The following is an 18,356-nucleotide window of genomic DNA, read 5'->3' on the forward strand; positions in this document are numbered from 1 at the left end:
AATTCCCTGGATTTCACCTGTGATTTCTAGATTTTAGCTGCAATTCCCTGGATTTTGGGCATCCCTGTGCCCCCAGCCTCTGACCGGGATCATCTCCGTGTCCCTGGCTGCAATTCCCTGGATTTTGACTCTGATTCCCTGGATTTGGGCTCCGAATCCCTGGATTTCAGCTGTGATTCCCTGGATTTTGGGCATCCCTGTGCCCCCAGCCTCTGACCGGGATCATCTCTGTGTCCCTGGCTGCGATTCCCTGGATTTTGGCTGCGATTCCCTGGATTCTGGCCGCGACTCCCTGGATTCTGGCTGCAATCCCACAGATTCTGGGACTCCCCGTGCCCCCCGCTCCGCTCCGAGCTCAACCTCGACCCCCACCTGCCCCGGGGCTCATTCCCAAACCCCATCCTGGAGCGGAACCCCCACCGATCCGGCCTTTTCCCGGGGAAATCTCCCGGCTGGAAGCTGCCGGAGCCGAGCCGGGATCGTTCCCCGGCTCTAAACGAAAGCAGATGGCTCCGGGAGCTTCCAGAGGGCCGGGAAGGGGATGACAGAGGTTGGATTTCGGAAGCTGCCGAGACAGGGATTAAGTGCGGGAGCGCACGGAAGGTGCCGCGCTCCGGCCGGGAACGAACCTCCCGTGCCGAGCTCCTGGGAGGCGCCGCTGGAAAAGCGGGGGGAGAGCTGCGGATTCCCGGGAAAGCCGCCATTCCCGGGGGTTGTTCTCCCTGGCTGTCCGCAGGGATGGGGTGAACTGGGATGGGGGGAGGAAACCAGGGAATGGCTTCCCCATGGAATTTTGGGATGTTGGGAAGCGATTCCCGCCCGCCAAGGGAATTCCCAGAGAATCCCTGGAGCAATCCTGGGATAGCGGGAGGCACCCCGTGGGAATGGGATGATCCCTAAAATCCCTTGGCGCCCCGAACCGTGCAGAATTCCAGGATTTTGGGGTGCCAGGAGCTGTGTCCAGCTCAATCCCAGCTCCTGCGGCTCCTTCCTCCCAGGGATGGATCCCGGAGCTCTGGGGGACGGGAAGATCCCTTGGGACACGCGGGGATCAGGGATCCCATGGAGCTGGGAATGAGCTGGGAATGAGCAGGGGGAGCAGCGGAATTCCAGGAGAGCCCCAAGCCCCTTCCAGGGCCTTTTCCAGAGGTTTTTCCAGCACAGCTGGAGAGGGCCTTGGCATAAAGGCTGCAGGGGCAGGAGCCAGGGAATGGCTTCCCCATGGAATTTCGGGACCTTGGGAAGCCATTCCCGCCCGCCAGCGGATTCCCAGAGGATCCCTGGAACAATCCCGGCACAGCGGGAGCCGCCCCTGCCCATGGAACGGGATGGGAATGACACCTGGCACCTCTGGAATTCCCGTGCCCCAATTCCATCGTCGCTGCCCCGGGCAGGGAATTCCAGCAAAATCCCAACTGCGGCTCCTCAAGGGTTAATTCCTCCCTCCTGCCGCAGGAGCAGCGGGAATGGGAAGGGGCCGCGATTAATCCCAATTCCCAGCCGGAATTCCCAGCGGGAATGGGGGGGGGGGGGGGGGGGGGGGGGGGGGGGGCACAGAGATGGGGAGAACGCCAGCGGTGCCACCCCGCGATTGGAATTCCCGGCAGGGAAAATCCTCCGGGAATCCTCAGGGAGCCCGGGATGGGATCAAGCGGGACACCGGGAATGTCGTGGGGAGCGAATTCCCTCGGTTCCGGCGGGGAGAATTCCAGAGGGATCCCAGAGATCCCCGCCCCCGGCTGATCCGCCGGGACACAGGACCGGGATAAGGGAATTTCTCGGGAGAACAGGTTGGGGTGGGGGGACGAAAGGAAAACCGGGAAAGAAGCGGCGAAATTTCCCGGGAATGTCGTGGGGAGCGAATTCCCTCGGCTCCAGGCGGTCCCGGTTGGGGGAAGGGGTGAAAATTCCAGAGGGATCCCTGAGATTCTCCCCCCCGTGGGACACACAGGACCGGGATAAGGGAATTTCTCGGGAGAACAGGTTGGAAAGGAAAGGAAAACCGGGAAAGAAGCGGCGAATTGGCCCGGGGAATGCGGCGAAGGGGTTAAAGCCGAGCCTGGAGGGTGAGCTCAGGTAGGCCGGGCCTGGGGCTCCCCTTTCCAAAGGCTCCTTTTCCAAGGAGCCGGGCGCGGAGGAGGGGCCGGGCCGCCCATCCCCGCCGCTATAAAAAGCCCCGCAATTCCAGCGGCGGCTCCCGGAGGACGCGCACGTGCGCCGGGAGCGGCGGCGGCGAGCCCGAAAACCGGGAATTAAACCCCCCCGCAAGCGCCGGGATAAAAAAAACCGGGATCAAAACCCGCGATAGAAGCGGGATAAAAACCCCCGAAAAGCGGGAGAAAAGCGGGAGAAAAGCGGGAGAAAAGCGGGAGAAAAGCCCTCCCCAAGAACCGGGCTAAAACCACCGCGGTCAAAGCCCCAGAGCCCCGCAGCGCAGCCCAGAGAGCCATGAGCGCCCGGAGCAGCTGAGCATTCCCGCGGCATTCCCGTTTTTTTTTTTCCCCAAGCATGTCCTTCGCCATGCTGCGCCCGGCTCCCAGCCGCTTCCTGTACCCCGACATCAGCGCGCTGTCGGAGGACGAGGAGAACAGCGAGAGCTCGGGCTCGGAGGAGAAGCCGTTCCACGTGGATGCCGAAGGCTTCGCGATGAAGGGAGGCAAGCGGCGCAGCGGTGGCAACAAGAGCCGCGGGAGGCTGGCCCGGGAGCCCCGGCAGCGGCACACGGCGAACGCCCGGGAGCGCGACCGCACCAACTCGGTGAACACGGCGTTCACGGCGCTGCGCACCCTCATCCCCACCGAGCCGGCCGACAGGAAACTGTCCAAGATCGAGACGCTGCGCTTGGCTTCCAGCTACATTTCCCACCTCGGGAATGTGCTGCTGCTGGGAGAAGGTGGTGGTGGTGGTGGAGGTGGTGGTGGTGGAGGTGCGGGGCAGCCGTGCCACGGGACTGGTGCGGGGTTTTACCCCGGAGCCGCGTCCCCGCCGCCCGGCCGGGAGCCCGAGGGGTCGCAGCCCAGACAGATCTGCACCTTCTGCCTCAGCAACCAGAGGAAGCTGGTGAGGGATGAAGGAAGGGGGGGGGATGAGGTGGGAATGGGGTGGGAATGGGGAGTGGGGTGAGGGAAGGGATCCTGGAGGGAAGGGGGAGAGGGGTGAGGGGAGGGAGCTGGGAATGAGATGGGAATGGGGAGTGAGGTGAGAGAAGGGATCCTGGAGGGAGTGGGGAGAGGGGTGAGGGAAGAGATCCTGGAGGGAATGGGGAGAGGGATGAGGGAAGGGATCCTGGAGGGAATGGGGAGTGAGGTGAAGGGGATGACTCGGGAATGAGCCGGGAATGGGGAGAGGGATGAGGGAAGGGATCCTGTAGGGAATGGGGAGAGGGATGAGGGGAATGAGCCGGGAATGGGGAGAGGGATGAGGGGAATGAGCCGGGAATGGGGAGTGAGGTGAGGGAAGAGATCCTGGAGGGAATGGGGAGAGGGGTGAGGGAAGAGATCCTGGAGGGAATGGGGAGAGGGATGAGGGAAGGGATCCTGGAGGGAATGGGGAGTGAGGTGAAGGAGATGACTCGGGAATGAGCCGGGAATGGGGAGTGAGGTGAGGGAAGGGATCCTGGAGGGAATGGGGAGAGGGAACGGATCCTGTAGGGAATGGGGAGCCCGGGAGCCGGGAATGAATCCCGTGGGGAATGGGGAGTGGGAGCCGGGAATGAATCCCGTCGGGAATGAGGACCCGGGAGCCGGGAATGAATCCCGTGGGGAATGGGGAGTGGGAGCCGGGAATGAATCCCGTCGGGAATGAGGACCCGGGAGCCGGGAATGAATCCCGTGGGGAATGGGGAGAGGGATGCGGGAAGGGATCCCGTCGGGAATGGGGACCTCGGAGCTGTGAGTGAATCCCGTCGGGAATGGGGAGTCTGGGAGCCGGGAATGAATCCCGTGGGGAATGGGGAGTGGGAGCCGGGAATGAATCCCGTCGGGAATGAGGACCCGGGAGCCGGGAATGAATCCCGTGGGGAATGGGGAGAGGGATGCGGGAAGGGATCCCGTCGGGAATGGGGACCTCGGAGCTGTGAGTGAATCCCGTCGGGAATGGGGAGTCTGGGAGCCGGGAATGAATCCCGTCGGGAATGGGGAATGGGATGCAGGAATGAATCCCGTCGGGAATGGGGAATGGGAGCCGGGAATGCCGCTGGGATGGAGGGAATGGCGTTGCCGGGATTGGGGCTGGGAATGCCGAGTTCCCGTGCGGAGCTTCCCAAAAAAAAAAAAAGCAGCGATTCCCGGGTTTATCCCGGTGTTTCCCCACTCCGAGGGGCAGCGGGATGCGGGGAATTGCGCGCCGGGATGCGGGAATGCCGCGGGGGGGATGCGGGATTCGGGCTGGGATGGAGGGAATGGCGTTCCCGGGATGCGGGATTCGGGTTGGGAATGCCGAGTTGCCGTGCGGGGATTCCCGGAAAAGCGGCGATTCCCGGCTTTATCCAGGTGAAAATTCCCGTCGGCGCACTCCGAGGGGCAGCGGGAGGCAGGGAATTGTGTCCCGGCGAGCCGGGAATGCCGCGGGGATGCGCGGAGTTGGATCCCGGGATGCGGGATCCGCGCTGGGAATGGCGAGCTCCCAGATTCCCAAAAAAAAAAAAAACCTCCCCCAAAAAAGCGGGTTTATGGCAGAGTTTGTCCGCTCCGAGGGGCAGCGGGATCGCCGGGAGGAAATCCATGGAAAATCCATGGGAAATCCATGGAAATCCATGGGAAATCCAGGGGGAAGCGTCTGGAGCTGCTTCCAGAGGCACAGGGAAAGGGACGGGAAGAGCTTTGGGAACGCCGGGGAGCGGATCTGGGATCAGTGATCCGGGATCTGGGATCTGGGACCCTGGATTTGGGATCTGGGATCAGCGATCCGGGATCAGTGATCTGGGATTTGGGATTTGAGATCAGGGATTTGGGATCTGGGATCAGCGATCTGGGATTTGGGATCAGAGATCCGGGATTTGGGATCCGGGATTTGGGATCTGGGATCAGGATAGCGCAGCCACAGCTCCCAGAATCCTGATCCCAGTGCTCCCAGTGCCCCATACTGGGGCTCCCAGTACCCTAATCCCAGTGCTCCCAGTCCCTGAGTGCTGGTGATCCCGGTGATCCCAGTGCTCCCAGTCCCAGTGCTCCCAGTCCCTGAGTGCCGATGATCCCGGTGATCCCAGTGCTCCCAGTCCCAGTGCTCCCAGTCCCTGAGTGCCGGTGATCCCAGTGCTCCCAGTCCCTGAGTGCCAATGATCCCAGTGCTCCCAGTCCCAGTGCTCCCAGTCCCTCAGTGCCGGAGCTCCCAATGCTCCCAGTGCTCCCAGTCCCTGAGGGCCGATGATCCCAGTGCTCCCAGTGCTCCCAGTCCCAGTGCTCCCAGTCCCTGAGTGCCGGTGCTCCCAGTGCTTCCAGTCCCCAACCCCAGCGCTCCCAGTTCCCAACCCCAGTGCTCCCAGTTCCCCCAGTGCCGGAGCTCCCAGTCCCTCAATCCCAGTGCTCCCAGTCCCTCGATCCCAGCGCTCCCAGTCCCTTGATCCCAGCACTCCCAGTTCCCCCAGTGCCGGAGCTCCCAAGGACACTGGGAGCCGCCCTGGCCATCCCAGTTCTCCCAGTTCCCCCAGTGCTGCAATTCCCTGGATTTCGGGTCTCCCTCCGGCTCCGTTCGGGGCAGGTGGAGCAGGGAAAATCCCGCGGGAATCCCTCGGGAATTCCGAGGGCAGGAGGGAAGGATCGGGATCGGGATCGGGATTGGGATCGGGATCAGGATTGCGATTGGGATCAGGATTGGGATTGGGATCGGGATCGGGATCAGGATTGGGATCGGGATCAGGATCGGGATCAGGGTCGGGATCAGGATTGGGATTGGGATCAGGATCGGGATCGGGATCGGGATCGCCCTGGCACAACCCAGCCCTGCTGATCCCAACAAAGCCGAAGGGGATGGAAAAGTCCTCGGGAAGGATTTCGGAGCGGGAACGGCCCAAATCCCGGGAATGGCCCTGCCCAGGCCGCTGGGAAGAGGTGGGAATGGGATCCCAGCTCATTCCAGCCGGGATCGGCGCCCCGGGACCTGGGATCCGAGGTTTGGGAATCCTGGAATGCTGCGGCTGGGGAGGGACCCTAAAACTGATCCCTAAAACGGATCCCTAAAACTGATCCCATCGCAGCATTCCCAGGGATTTTTCCAGGCCCCGGAGTGCTGCCCTTCCCCTATCCCGGGATATTCCCAGGGCTGGGATTCTCCGGGAATTCCATCCCTGAGCCTCAGCATCCCCACAGGGAAGGATCCCTCCTTCCCGATATCCCGTGGAAGCCATTCCTGGAATAGGGGGAGGCAGAGAAAAGGGGGAATCCAGGGAAATCGATCCCAATAAATCCCCGTCTTTAATTTGGGATCAATCCCAGTAACTCCCATCCTAAATTCAGGATCAATCCCAATAATTCTCATCCTTAACTCAGGATCAACCCCAGTAAATTCCCCTCCTTAATTTGGGATCAACCCCAGTAATCCCCGCCCTTAATTCGGGATCAATCCCAATAATTCCCATCCTTAATTTGGGATCAATCCCTATAAAATCCCATCACAAATTCTGAACCAATCCCAATAAATTCCCATCCTTAATTCCGGATCAATCCCTATAAATTCCCATCCTTAATTTGGGATCAATCCCAGTAATTCCCATTCTCAATCTCACAATTCCCATAAATTCCCAGAGTCAATTCTGGATCAACCCCAGTAATTCCCATCCTTAATTTGAGATCAATCCCAGTAATTCCCATCCTTAATTTGGGATCAATCCCAGTAATTCCCATTCTCAATCTCACAATTCCCATAAAATCCCAAAGTCATATCTGGATCAATCCCTATAAATTCCCATCCTTAACTCAGGATCAATCCCAATAATTCCCATCCTTAATTCGGGATTAATCCCAATAATTCCCATCATTAACTCAGGATCAATCCCAATAACTCCCCATCCTTAATTTGGGATCAATCCCAATAATTCCCATCATTAACTCAGGATCAATTCCTATCAATCCCATTGTCAATTTTCCATCAATCCCAATCATTTCCATCACCAATTCTGGATCAATCCCAATAATCCCCATCCTTAACTGTCCATCAATCCCAATAATTCCCATCAGCGGGGCTGGAATTGGGGCTGGAATTGGAATCAGGGCTGGAATTGGGGCCGGAATTGGGACTGGAATTTGGGCTGGAACTGGAATTAGAGCTGGATTTAGGGCTGGAATCGGCGCTGGAATCAGGGGCGGAATTGGGGCTGGAATTGGAATTGGGGCTGGAATCCAGGCTGGAATTAGGGCTGGAATTGGAATTAGCATTGGATTTAGGGCTGGAATTGGGGCTGGAATTGGGGCTGGAATTTAGGCTGGAATTAAGGCCAGAATTGGAATCAGGGCTGGAATTGGGGCCGGATTTAGGGCTGGAATCCGGGCTGGAATCAGGGGTGGAATTGGGGCTGGAATCAGGGCCGGAATTGGAATCAGGGCCGGATTTAGGGCTGGAATTGGGGCCAGATTTAGGGCTGGAATTGGGGCTGGAATCGGGGCCGGAATTGGCGGTGGAATTGGAATCAGGGCTGGAATCGGGGCTGGAATGGGGGCTGGAATTGGAATCAGGACCAGATTTAGGGCCAGAATTAGGGCTGGAATTAGTGCCGGAATTGGGGCTGGAATTGGGGGTGGAATCAGGGCCGGAACTGGAACCCAGGCCGGATTTAGGGCTGGAATTGGAATTAGGGCAAGATTTAGGGCTGGAATTAGAACTGGATTTAGGGCTGGAATTGGGGCTGGAATTAGAACTGGATTTAGGGCTGGAATTGGGGCTGGAATCAGGGCCGGATTTAGGGCTGGAATCGGGACTGGAGTTGGGGCTGGAATTAGGGCCAGAATTGGAATCAGGGCTGGATCTAGGGCCGGAATTGGGGCCGGAATTTGGGCTGGAATTGGGGCTGGATTTAGGGCTGGAATCGGGGCTGGAATTAGTGCCGGAATTGGAATCAGGGCTGGAATCGGGGCTGGAATCCGGGCTGGAATTGGGGCTGGAATTGGAACTGGGGCTGGAATTGGAGCCGAGCCGGAATTGGAATTGGAGCAGGAATTGGGGCCGGATTTAAGGCTGGAATTGGGGCTGGAATTAGGGCCAGAATCGGAATTGGGGCTGGAATTGGGTCTGGAATCGGGGCCGGAATTGGAATTGGGGCCGGAATCGGAGATGGAATCAGGCCCTGAATGAGGGCTGGAATTGGGGCCGAATTTAGGGCTGGAATCGGGGCCGGAATTGGAGCCGGAATTGGAGCTGGAATCAGGGCTGGAATTAGTGCCAGAATTGGAATTAGGGCCGGATTTAGGGCTGGAATTGGGGCCGGAATAGGGGCTGGAATTAGGGCCAGAATTGGGGCTGGAATCGGGGCCGGAATTGGGGCTGGAATCCGGGCTGGAATCAGGGCTGGAATTGGAACTGAGGCTGGAATTGGAGCCGGAATTGGAATTGGAGCAGGAATCGGGGCTGGAATTAGGGCCAGAATCGGAATCAGGGCTGGAATTGGGGCTGGAATTTGGTCTGGAATCGGGGCCGGAACTGGAATTGGGGCCGGAATCGGGGATGGAATTGGGGCCTGAATTAGGGCTGGAATTGGGGCCGAATTTAGGGCTGGAATTGGGGCCGGAATTGGAGCCGGAATTGGGCCTGGAATCAGGGCTGGAATTAGTGCCAGAATTGGAATTAGGGCCGGATTTAGGGCTGGAATTGGGGCCGGAATAGGGGCTGGAATTAGGGCCAGAATTGGGGCTGGAATTGGGGCTGGAATTGGAATCAGGGCTGGAATTAGGGCTGGAATTGGGACTGGAATTGGAATCAGGGCTGGAATCGCGGCTGGAGCAGCCGCTCCCGAGCCGTGCAGTCATTTTTCGGGATGGATTCCCATGGGATTGGGGTTTATGGGGCGTTAAAGGAATCCAATCCCACTCTTTGATCCCGAGGGTGTCGGACAAGGCCAAGGAAATGAGATCCATCCCCTCCGGAGCCGGAAATCCTCTTCCCATCCCAAAGATCCCGAAAATCCTTCCTAAAATCCTCCTCCCATTCCAAAGATCCCGAAAATCCTCCCTAAAATCCTCCTCCCATCCCAAAAATCCCTAAAAATCCTCCCTAAAATCCTCCTCCCATCCCAAAAATCCCTAAAAATTCTCCCTAAAATCCTCTTCCCATCCCAAAAATCCCGAAAATCCTCCCTAAAATCTTCCCATTCCAAAGATGCCAAAAATCCTCCCCAAAACGCTTCTCCTGCCTGGAAAATCCCAAAAATTCCCAAAGCGGCGGCTCCAGGGGGGTTGATCCCGGAAGCGCCAGGAGAGGGGCCCCGGTGTTCCCGACATCCCAGCCCGGGGGAGCCGGGATCTGCTCAGATCCCAAAACTTCCCGATCCAAGGCAGGAAATGGGGATCTGGGAACGAAGGGATTCCCGGATCCCGACGGCGCCGCGTCCCTTCCCAAGGGAATTCCGGGTTGGAATTCCGGGAGCCAGCGGAGTCCTGGGGTCCGGAGAGGTTTTCCCGGGATGAGGGAGAGGCCGAGGCAGGGAAATGGGAAAGGTGGGAGCAACCCTGGGGTCTCCAGATCGCCGGGATCCTTGGGATCCTTGGGATCCTTGGGATCCTCGGGATCCCAGCCCCTTGCAGGGGGAAGGCAGGGATGGGGAGCGGAGCCGGGTCTGGAGGGAGATCAGGATCTGGAGGGGGATCAGGATCTGGAGGGGGATCGGGATCCGGAGGGGATCGGGATCTGAAGGGGATTGGGATCCGGAGGGGGATTGGGATCTGGAGGGGATCGGGATCCAGAGGGGGATCGGAATCCGGAGGGGATCGGAATCCGGAGGGGATCGGGATCCGGAAGGCGATTGGGATCCGGAGGGGATCGGGATGTGGAGGGGAATTGGGATCCAGAGGGGGATCGGAATCCGGAGGGGATCGGGATCCGGAGGGGGATTGGAATCCGGAGGGGATCGGGATCCGGAGGGGGATTGGAATCCGGAGGGGATCGGGATCTGGAGAGGGATCGGAATCCGGAGGGGATCGGGATCCGGAGGGGGATCGGGATCCGGAGGGGATCGGGATCCAGAGGGGGATCGGGATAAAGGAATTCCCCTCTGGAATCCCCTCGGGATCCAGAGGCAATTGGGATATGGAAGAATATTGGGATCCAGAGGGGACTGGGATCCAGAGGGAATTGGGATAGAGAAGATTTGGGATCCGGAGGGGCATTGGGATATGAAAAGTTCTTGGGATCCGGGGGAGATCCGGGATCCAGGGGGGGATTGGGATCTGGAAGAATATCGGGATCCAGAGGGGAACTGGGATAGAAAGGGAATCGGGATCCAGGGAGGAACTGGGATCCAGGGAGGAATCAGGATCCAGAGGGGGGATTTGGATGCAGAGGGAATCAGGATCCACAGGGATTCGGGATCCAGATGGAATTGGGATAAGGCAATTCCCCTATGGAATCCCCGACGATCCAGAGGGAATCGGGATCCAGAGGGGGATTGGGACCCAGAAGGGAATCGGGATAAAGCAATTCCCCTATGGAATCCCCAAGGATCCAGAGGGGGATCAGGGTCTGGAGGGGATTTGGGATCCAGGGGGAACTGGGATCCAGGGAGGATTCGGGATCCAGGGAGAATTTGGGAACCAGAGGGATTTGGGATCCAGAGGGGAACTGGGATCCAGAGGGATTTGGGATCCAGAGGGGGATTGGGATCCAGAGGGGGGATTTGGATCCAGAGGGGGATTGGGATATGGAAGAATATCGGGATCCAGAGGGGAACTGGGATAGAAAGGGAATCGGGATCCAGAGGGATATCAGGATCCAGAGGCGATCGGGATCCAGAGGGAGGATTTGGATCCAGAGGGAACTGGGATCCAGAGGGGGATTGGGATAAAGCAATTCCCCTACGGAATCCTCGCAGATCCAGAGGAAATTGGGATTCAGAGGGGGATCAGGGTCTGGAGAGGATTTGGGATCCAAGGGGGAACTGGGATCCAGGGGGGATTTGGGATCCAGAGGGGATCCGGGATCCAGGGAGGAATTGGGATCCAGAGGGAATCGGGTTCCAGAGGGAATCGGGATCCAGAAGGGAATTGGGATAAAGCAATTCCCCTATGGAATCCCCGAGGATCCAGAGGAAATTGGGATCCAGAGGGAGAGCAGGGTCTGGAGGGGATTTGGGATCCAGAGGGGATTCAGGATCCAGAAGGGATTTGAGATCCAGGGGGGATTTGGGATCCAGAGGGAACTGGGATCCAGAGGGGATTTGGGATCCAGAGGGGATTTGGGATGGGATCAGAGGGATTTGGGATGGGATCAGGGATTCGGGATGGGATCCAGAGGGATTTGGGATGGGATCAGGGATTTGGGAAGGGATCAGGGATTTGGGATGGGATCCAGAGGGATTTGGGATGGGATCAGAGGGATTTGGGATCGAGGGGGGATTTGGGATGGGATCAGAGTGATTTGGGATGGGAGCAGAGATTTGGGATGGGATCAGGGATTTGGGATGGGATCCAGAGGGATTTGGGATGGGATCCAGGGGGGATTTGGGATGGGATCAGAGGGATTTGGGATCCAGGGGGGATTTGGGATGGGATCAGATTGATTTGGGATGGGAGCAGAGATTTGGGATTGGATCAGGGATTTGGGATGGGATCCAGAGGGATTTGGGATCCAGGGGGGATTTGGGATGGGATCAGAGGGATTTGGGATGGGATCAGATTGATTTGGGATGGGAGCAGAGATTTGGGATTGGATCAGGGATTTGGGATGGGATCAGAGGGATTTGGTCCCTCTGGAATTTGGGGCAGCAAAACCTCTCCGGAGCCTCGGGAAAACCCTCCCGGATCCAGCGGGGCCGGGAAGCTCCCCCAGATCCACATCCCAGCAATCCCTGCCCGCGGAGCTCCGGGCGCTCCCCACATCCCAAATCCAGCTTTTCCATGGAAAATCCCGGATTTCGGCTCAGGACGGTGAAAATTCCATGAGATTCCCAAACCTCTGGGAGCCTCAGCCATTCCCGCTTTTCCCCCTTTTCCACATCCCCCTTTTCCATGGAAAATCTCAGATTTAGGCTCAGGATGGTGAAAATTCCATGAGATTCCCAAAGCTCCCAGTGCCTCAGCCATTCCCGCTTTTCCCCCTTTTCCACATCCCCCTTTTCCATGGAAAACCCCGGATTTCAGCTCAGGATGGTGAAAATTCCATGAGATTCCCAAATCACCGGGAGCTGGGAGCTTCCCGGGGCTGCCTCAGCCATTCCCAATTTTCCCCCTTTTCCAAATCCAGGTTTTCCATGGAAAACCCCGGATTTCGGCTCAGGACGGTGCCGGGAGCGGGAATTCCGTGAGATTCCCAAATCACCGGGAGCTCTCCGGGGTTGCCTCAGCCCTTCCCGCTTTTCCCCCTTCTCCCCCCTCCCGAATCCCGGGATCCTCGATCCCGAATTCCCGCCGCGATCCCGAATTCCAGCCGCTCCTGGCGGCGGCGGGGGGAGGCGAGAGGGAAAAGCGCGGCGGGATTTTCCCAATCCCCATTTCCGCTCCAGACGGCCCCGAACTCCCGGGGCTGGAACATCTGGGAAAATCGAGGCCGGCGCGAGCAGAATTCCCCCTTTTCCCTCCCCTTCCCACCCTCGGGAACAAAGGGAGAGACGGAGCCGCACGTGCGGGGAGGGGAGGGGGGAGGGAGGGGATGGGGCTGGGATTGGGAATTGGGGATCCCAAAAAAACGGGGATGGGAAAGGGGGAAGGGCTGGGATCGGGAATTGGGAATTGGGAAGGGATTGGGAATTGGGATCCCAAAAAAATGGGATGGGAAAGGGGGGAAGACAGGGATTGGGAATGGGGATCCCAAAAAACAGGGATGGGAAAGGGGGGAGGGCTGGGATGGGGCTGGGATTGGGAACTGGGGATGGGGGATCCCGAAAAATGGGATGGGAAAGGGGGGAAGACAGGGATTGGGAATGGGGATCCCAAAAAACAGGGATGGGAAAGGGGGGAGGGCTGGGATGGGGCTGGGATTGGGAACTGGGGATGGGGGATCCCGAAAAATGGGATGGGAAAGGGGGGAAGACAGGGATTGGGAATTGGGGATCCCGAAAAATGGGACGGGAAAGGGGGGAAGGCAGGGATTGGGAATTGGGATCAGGAGAATCCCAAAAAAAAACGGGGATTGGAAAGGGGAAAAGCCTGGGATGGGGCAGGGATTGGGAATTGGGGATCCTAAAAAATGGGATGGGAAAGGGGGGAGGGCTGGAATTGGGAATTGGGGATCCCAAAAAACGGGAATGGAAAAGGGGGAAAGGCAGGGATTGGGAATGGGGATCCCGAAAAACAGGGATGGGAAAGGGGGAAAGGCAGGGATTGGGAATGGGGATCCCGAAAAACAGGGATGGGAAAGGGGAGAAGCCTGGGATGGGGCTGGGATTGGGAATTGGGGATCCCGAAAAATGGGGATGGGAAAGGGGGAAAGGCAGGGATTGGGAATTGGGGATCCCGAAAAATGGGGATGGGAAAGGAGGGAGGGCTGGGATTGGGAATTGGGAATGGGGATCCCGAAAAACGGGATGGGAAAGGGGGGAGAGCTGGGATGGGGCTGGGATTGGGAACTGGGGATGGGGGATCCCGAAAAATGGGACGGGAAAAGGGGGAAGGCAGGGATTGGGAATTGGGATCAGGAGAATCTCCAAAAAAAACGGGGATTGGAAAGGGGAAAAGCCTGGGATGGGGCAGGGATTGGGAATTGGGGATCCCAAAAAACGGGGATGGGAAAGGGGGGAGGGCTGGGATTGGGAACTGGGGATGGGGATCCCGAAAAAATGGGAATGGAAAAGGGGGAAAGCAGGGATTGGGAATTGGGATCCCAAAAAATGGGATGGGAAAGGGGGAAGGCAGGGATTGGGAATTGGGAATGGGGATCCCGAAAAACGGGGATGGGAAAGGGGGGAGAGCTGGGATTGGGGATTGGGAATTGGGATCCCAAAAAACAGGGATGGGAAAGGGGGGAGGGCTGGGATTGGGCTGGGATTGGGAACTGGGGATGGGGATCCCAAAAAATGGGAATGGAAATGGGGGAAAGGCAGGGATTGGGAATTGGGGATCCCAAAAAACGGGGATGGGAAAGGGGGAAGACTGGGATGGGGCTGGGATTGGGAATTGGGGATCCCAAAAAACTGGGATGGGAAAGGGGGGAGGGCTGGGATGGGGCTGGGATTGGGAACTGGGGATGGGGGATCCCGAAAAATGGGATGGGAAAGGGGGGAAGGCAGGGATTGGGAATTGGGGATCCCAAAAAATGGGGATGGGAAAGGGGGAAAGGCAGGGATTGGGAATTGGGGATCCCAAAAAACGGGGATGGGAAGGAGAACCCGGCTGGGGCAGGGGTGGGGGGGTACTGGGGGTACTGGTGGTGCTGGTGGGGTGGTACTGGTTATACTGGGGGTGGTACTGGGGTGGTACTGGTTATACTGGGGGTGCTGCTGGTTATACTGGGGGTGCTGGGGGTGGTACTGGTTATACTGGGGGTGGTACTGGTTATACTGGGGGTGGTACTGGGGGTGCTACTGGTTATACTGGGGGTGCTGCTGGTTATACTGGGGGTGCTGGGGGTGGTACTGGTTATACTGGGGGTGGTACTGGTTATACTGGGAGTGGTACTGGGGTGCTACTGGTTATACTGGGAGTGCTACTGGTTATACTGGGAGTGGTACTGTTCAACTGGGAGTGGTACTGGTTATACTGGGGGTGCTGGGGGTGGTACTGGTTATACTGGGGGTGGTACTGGTTATACTGGGGTGCTACTGGTGGATTTAGCGGTGGTGTTACTGGTGCTACTGGGAGATTGAGTGGTGGGGATAATGGTGGCACTGGTGCTACTGGGAGTGACCAGGCTGATACTGGGGTGGCACTGGGGGCGGCACTGGGGATACTGGGGATACTGGGAGTACCGGTGGTGGCATTGGGGGCGGCACTGGATTGCCGGGATCGGGAACAGCTCCAGGGGATCCCGGGAGAATTCCCTGGGAAAGGATCCCGGGAGAATTCCCTGGAAAAGGGATCCTGGGAGAATTCCCGGAAAAGGATCCCGGGAGAATTCCTTGGGAAAGGATCCTGGGAGAATTCCTGGAAAGGGATCCCAGGAGAATTCCTTGGGAAAGGGATCCTGGGAGAATTCCTTGGGAAAAGGATCCCTGGAGAATTCCTTGGGAAAGGATCCTGGGAGAATTCCTGGAAAGGGATCCCAGGAGAATTCCTTGGGAAAGGGATCCTGGGAGAATTCCTTCGGGAAAAGGATCCCTGGAGAATTCCTTGGGAAGGGATCCCGGGATAATTCCTTGGAAAAAGATCCCAGGGGAATTCCTTGGGATGGGATCCTGGGATAATTCCTTGGAAAAAGATCCCAGGGGAATTCCTTGGGATGGGATCCTGGGATAATTCCTTGGAAAAGGGATCCCGGGAGAATTCCCAAGGCCAGCCCTGACCCCTCCTTTCCCTCCCACAGAGCAAAGACCGGGACAGGAAGACGGGACAGCTCCGGAGCTAGGCCGGGAATTCCGGCCGGGAATTGCAGCCGGGAATTGCAGCCGGGAATTGCAGCCGGGAATTCCGGCCGGGAATTGCAGCCGGGAATTGCAGCCGGGAATTCCGGCTGGGAATTCCAGCCAGGAATTGCAGCCGGGAATTGCAGCGGGAGAAGCCAAACTCGCGGATCCGCAGATCCAGGGACATTTTCCTGCCCGATCCCGCCGGGAAGAGCGGCACGGCCACAATTCCAGCGGCACTCGGAATTCCGGGATACGCAGGGAACGGCACCGGAGAGCCCCGGGGATGGAGGAGCCGCTCGGGAATCCCTGGGAATCCTTGGGAATCCTTGGGAATCCCCGCCCCTCGTGGAACACTCGGATCTCCTGGATCCGCTCCAGGAATCCTTGGGAATCCTCACCCATTGTGGAACACTTGGATACCCCGGATCTGCTTGGGAATCCTTGGGAATCCTCACCCCTCGTGGAACACTCGGATCTCCCGGATCCACTCCGGGAATCCTTGGGAATCCCTGGGAATTCCCTGCCCCTCGTGGAACACTCGGATCTCCTGGATCCGCTTGGGAATCCCTGGGAATCGTGGAGCCAGGATTCCTGCTCGTGGAACACTGGGATCTCCTGGATCCATTTCCCACTTGGGAATCCTGCCCCGGGATCTGTGGATACTCATGGAACACTTGGCTCGCCCGGATCCGCTTCCTGCTTGATCCCGGGGCTGATCCCGGAACTGATCCCAGAACTGATCCCGGGGCTGATCCCAGAACTGACCCCGGGGCTGATCCCGGAGCTGCTCCTGGAGCTGATCCCAGAACTGACCCCGGGGCTGATTCCAGAACTGATCCCGGCACCGATCCCAGAACTGATCCCAGAACTGGTCCCGGGGCTGATCCCAGAACTGATCCCAGAACTGATCCTGGAACTGATCCCAGAACTGATCCCGGAGCTGCTCATGGAACTGACCCCAGAACTGACCCCAGAACTGACCCCAGAACTGATCCCAGGGCTGATCCCAGGGCTGATCCCAGAACTGATCCCGGGGCTGAACCCGGAGCTGATCCCAGAACTGATCCCGGGGCTGATCCCAGGGCTGATCCCAGAACTGATCCCGGAGCTGATCCCAGAACTGATCCCGGGGCTGATCCCAGAACTGACCCCGGAACTGATCCCGGAACGGATCCCGGAACTGATCCCAGAACTGATCCCGGAGCTGATCCCGGAACGGATCCCGGAACTGATCCCAGAACTGATCCCGGAGCTGATCCCGGAACGGATCCCGGAACTGATCCCGGAACGGATCCCGGAGCTGATCCCAGGGCTGATCCCAGAACTGACCCCGGAACTGATCCCGGAGCTGATCCCGGAGCTGCTCCTGGAGCTGATCCCAGAACTGACCCCAGAACTGCTCCATGAACTGCTCCATGAACTGATCCCAGAACTGATCCCGGATCTCGGGATCCGGGGTGGGGGCGGCGTTTTTTGGGAACGATCAATCACACGCTGGAATTCCACCAATTAAAGCCGGAAGTTGTGTCGTTAATCGGGAACGCGATTCCCCCTCGCGGCCCCCGAGGGAATCCCTGGTCCCCCTTTCCCTTCCCCCCGAGGGATTCCCACGGCGTTCCCTGTGCTGGAAGCGCCAGGGAAAAACCAGGGAAAAACCAGGAATTCGGGAAAACCCCGGAGTTTCCCGGGAAAACGGATCCCAACATTTCCCAGTGCTGTTCCAATGGGATGATCCCGGGAAAACGGATCCCAACATTTCCCAGTGCTGTTCCAATGGGATGATCCCGGGAAAACGGATCCCAACATTTCCCAGTGCTGTTCCAATGGGATGATCCCGGGAAAACGGATCCCAACATTTCCCAGTGCTGTTCCAATGGGATGGTCCCGGGAAAACGGATCCCAACATTTCCCAGTGCTGTTCCAATGGGATGGTCCCGGGAAAACGGATCCCAACATTTCCCAGTGCTGTTCCAATGGGATGATCCCGGGAAAACGGATCCCAACATTTCCCAGTGCTGTTCCAATGGGATGATCCCGGGAAAACGGATCCCAACATTTCCCAGTGCTGTTCCAATGGGATGATCCCGGGAAAACGGATCCCAACATTTCCCAGTGCTGTTCCAATGGGATGGTCCCGGGAAAACGGATCCCAACATTTCCCAGTGCTGTTCCAATGGGATGGTCCCGGGAAAACGGATCCCAACATTTCCCAGTGCTGTTCCAATGGGATGGTCCCGGGAAAACGGATCCCAACATTTCCCAGTGCTGTTCCAATGGGATGGTCCCGGGACCAGCAAATGCGGGACCCGAGGGCAGGAAAAGGGCAGGAATGAGGGAATGGGATGGGAATGGTGGGAAAAGGCCGGGAATGAGGGAAAAGGAATGAGGGGAAGGGCTGGGAATGAGGGCAAAGGCCCGGGAATGAGGGAAAGGGAATGAGGGAAAGGGATGGGAATGAGGGAATGGGAATGAGGGGAAGGGATGGGAATGAGGGGAAAGGGCCGGGAATGAGGGGATGGGAATGATGGGAAAGGGAATGAGGGGAAGGGCCGGGAATGACGGGAAAGGGATGGGAATAATGGGAAAGGGATGGGAATGATGGGAAAGGGAATGACGGGAAAGGGATGGGAATAATGGGAAAGGGATGGGAATGATGGGAAAGGGAATGAGGGGAAGGGATGGGAATGATGGGAAAGGGCCGGGAATGAGGGAATGGGAA

The 18,356-nt window shown here is 58.2% G+C and overlaps 2 protein-coding genes across 4 annotated transcripts in view; one reads left to right on the forward strand and one right to left on the reverse strand.

Moving 5' to 3' along the window:
• The window catches only part of BOP1 (BOP1 ribosomal biogenesis factor), a 99,214-nt gene that overhangs the window by 21,531 nt on the left and 59,327 nt on the right, over positions 1 to 18,356 (reverse strand). The gene's annotated exons all lie outside the window — the stretch shown is intronic.
• SCX (scleraxis bHLH transcription factor) lies at positions 1,844 to 17,171 on the forward strand. The gene is made up of 2 exons (XM_032125696.1): positions 1,844 to 3,060; positions 15,595 to 17,171. Exons 1-2 carry the CDS (start codon positions 2,509 to 2,511, stop codon positions 15,634 to 15,636), a joined length of 594 nt encoding a protein of 197 aa, XP_031981587.1. The 5' UTR covers positions 1,844 to 2,508; the 3' UTR covers positions 15,637 to 17,171.

Source organism: Corvus moneduloides, chromosome 1, assembly GCF_009650955.1.
Source record: "Corvus moneduloides isolate bCorMon1 chromosome 1, bCorMon1.pri, whole genome shotgun sequence".
NCBI lineage: Eukaryota > Metazoa > Chordata > Aves > Passeriformes > Corvidae > Corvus > Corvus moneduloides.

Coding starts and splice junctions, on each gene's coding strand:
- SCX (XM_032125696.1), top strand. CDS start 2,509: ATGTCCTTCGCCATGCTGCGCCCGGCTCCCAGCCGCTTCCTGTACCCC. Junction 3,061..15,594: donor TCAGCAACCAGAGGAAGCTG/GTGAGGGATGAA, acceptor TCCCTCCCACAG/AGCAAAGACCGGGACAGGAA.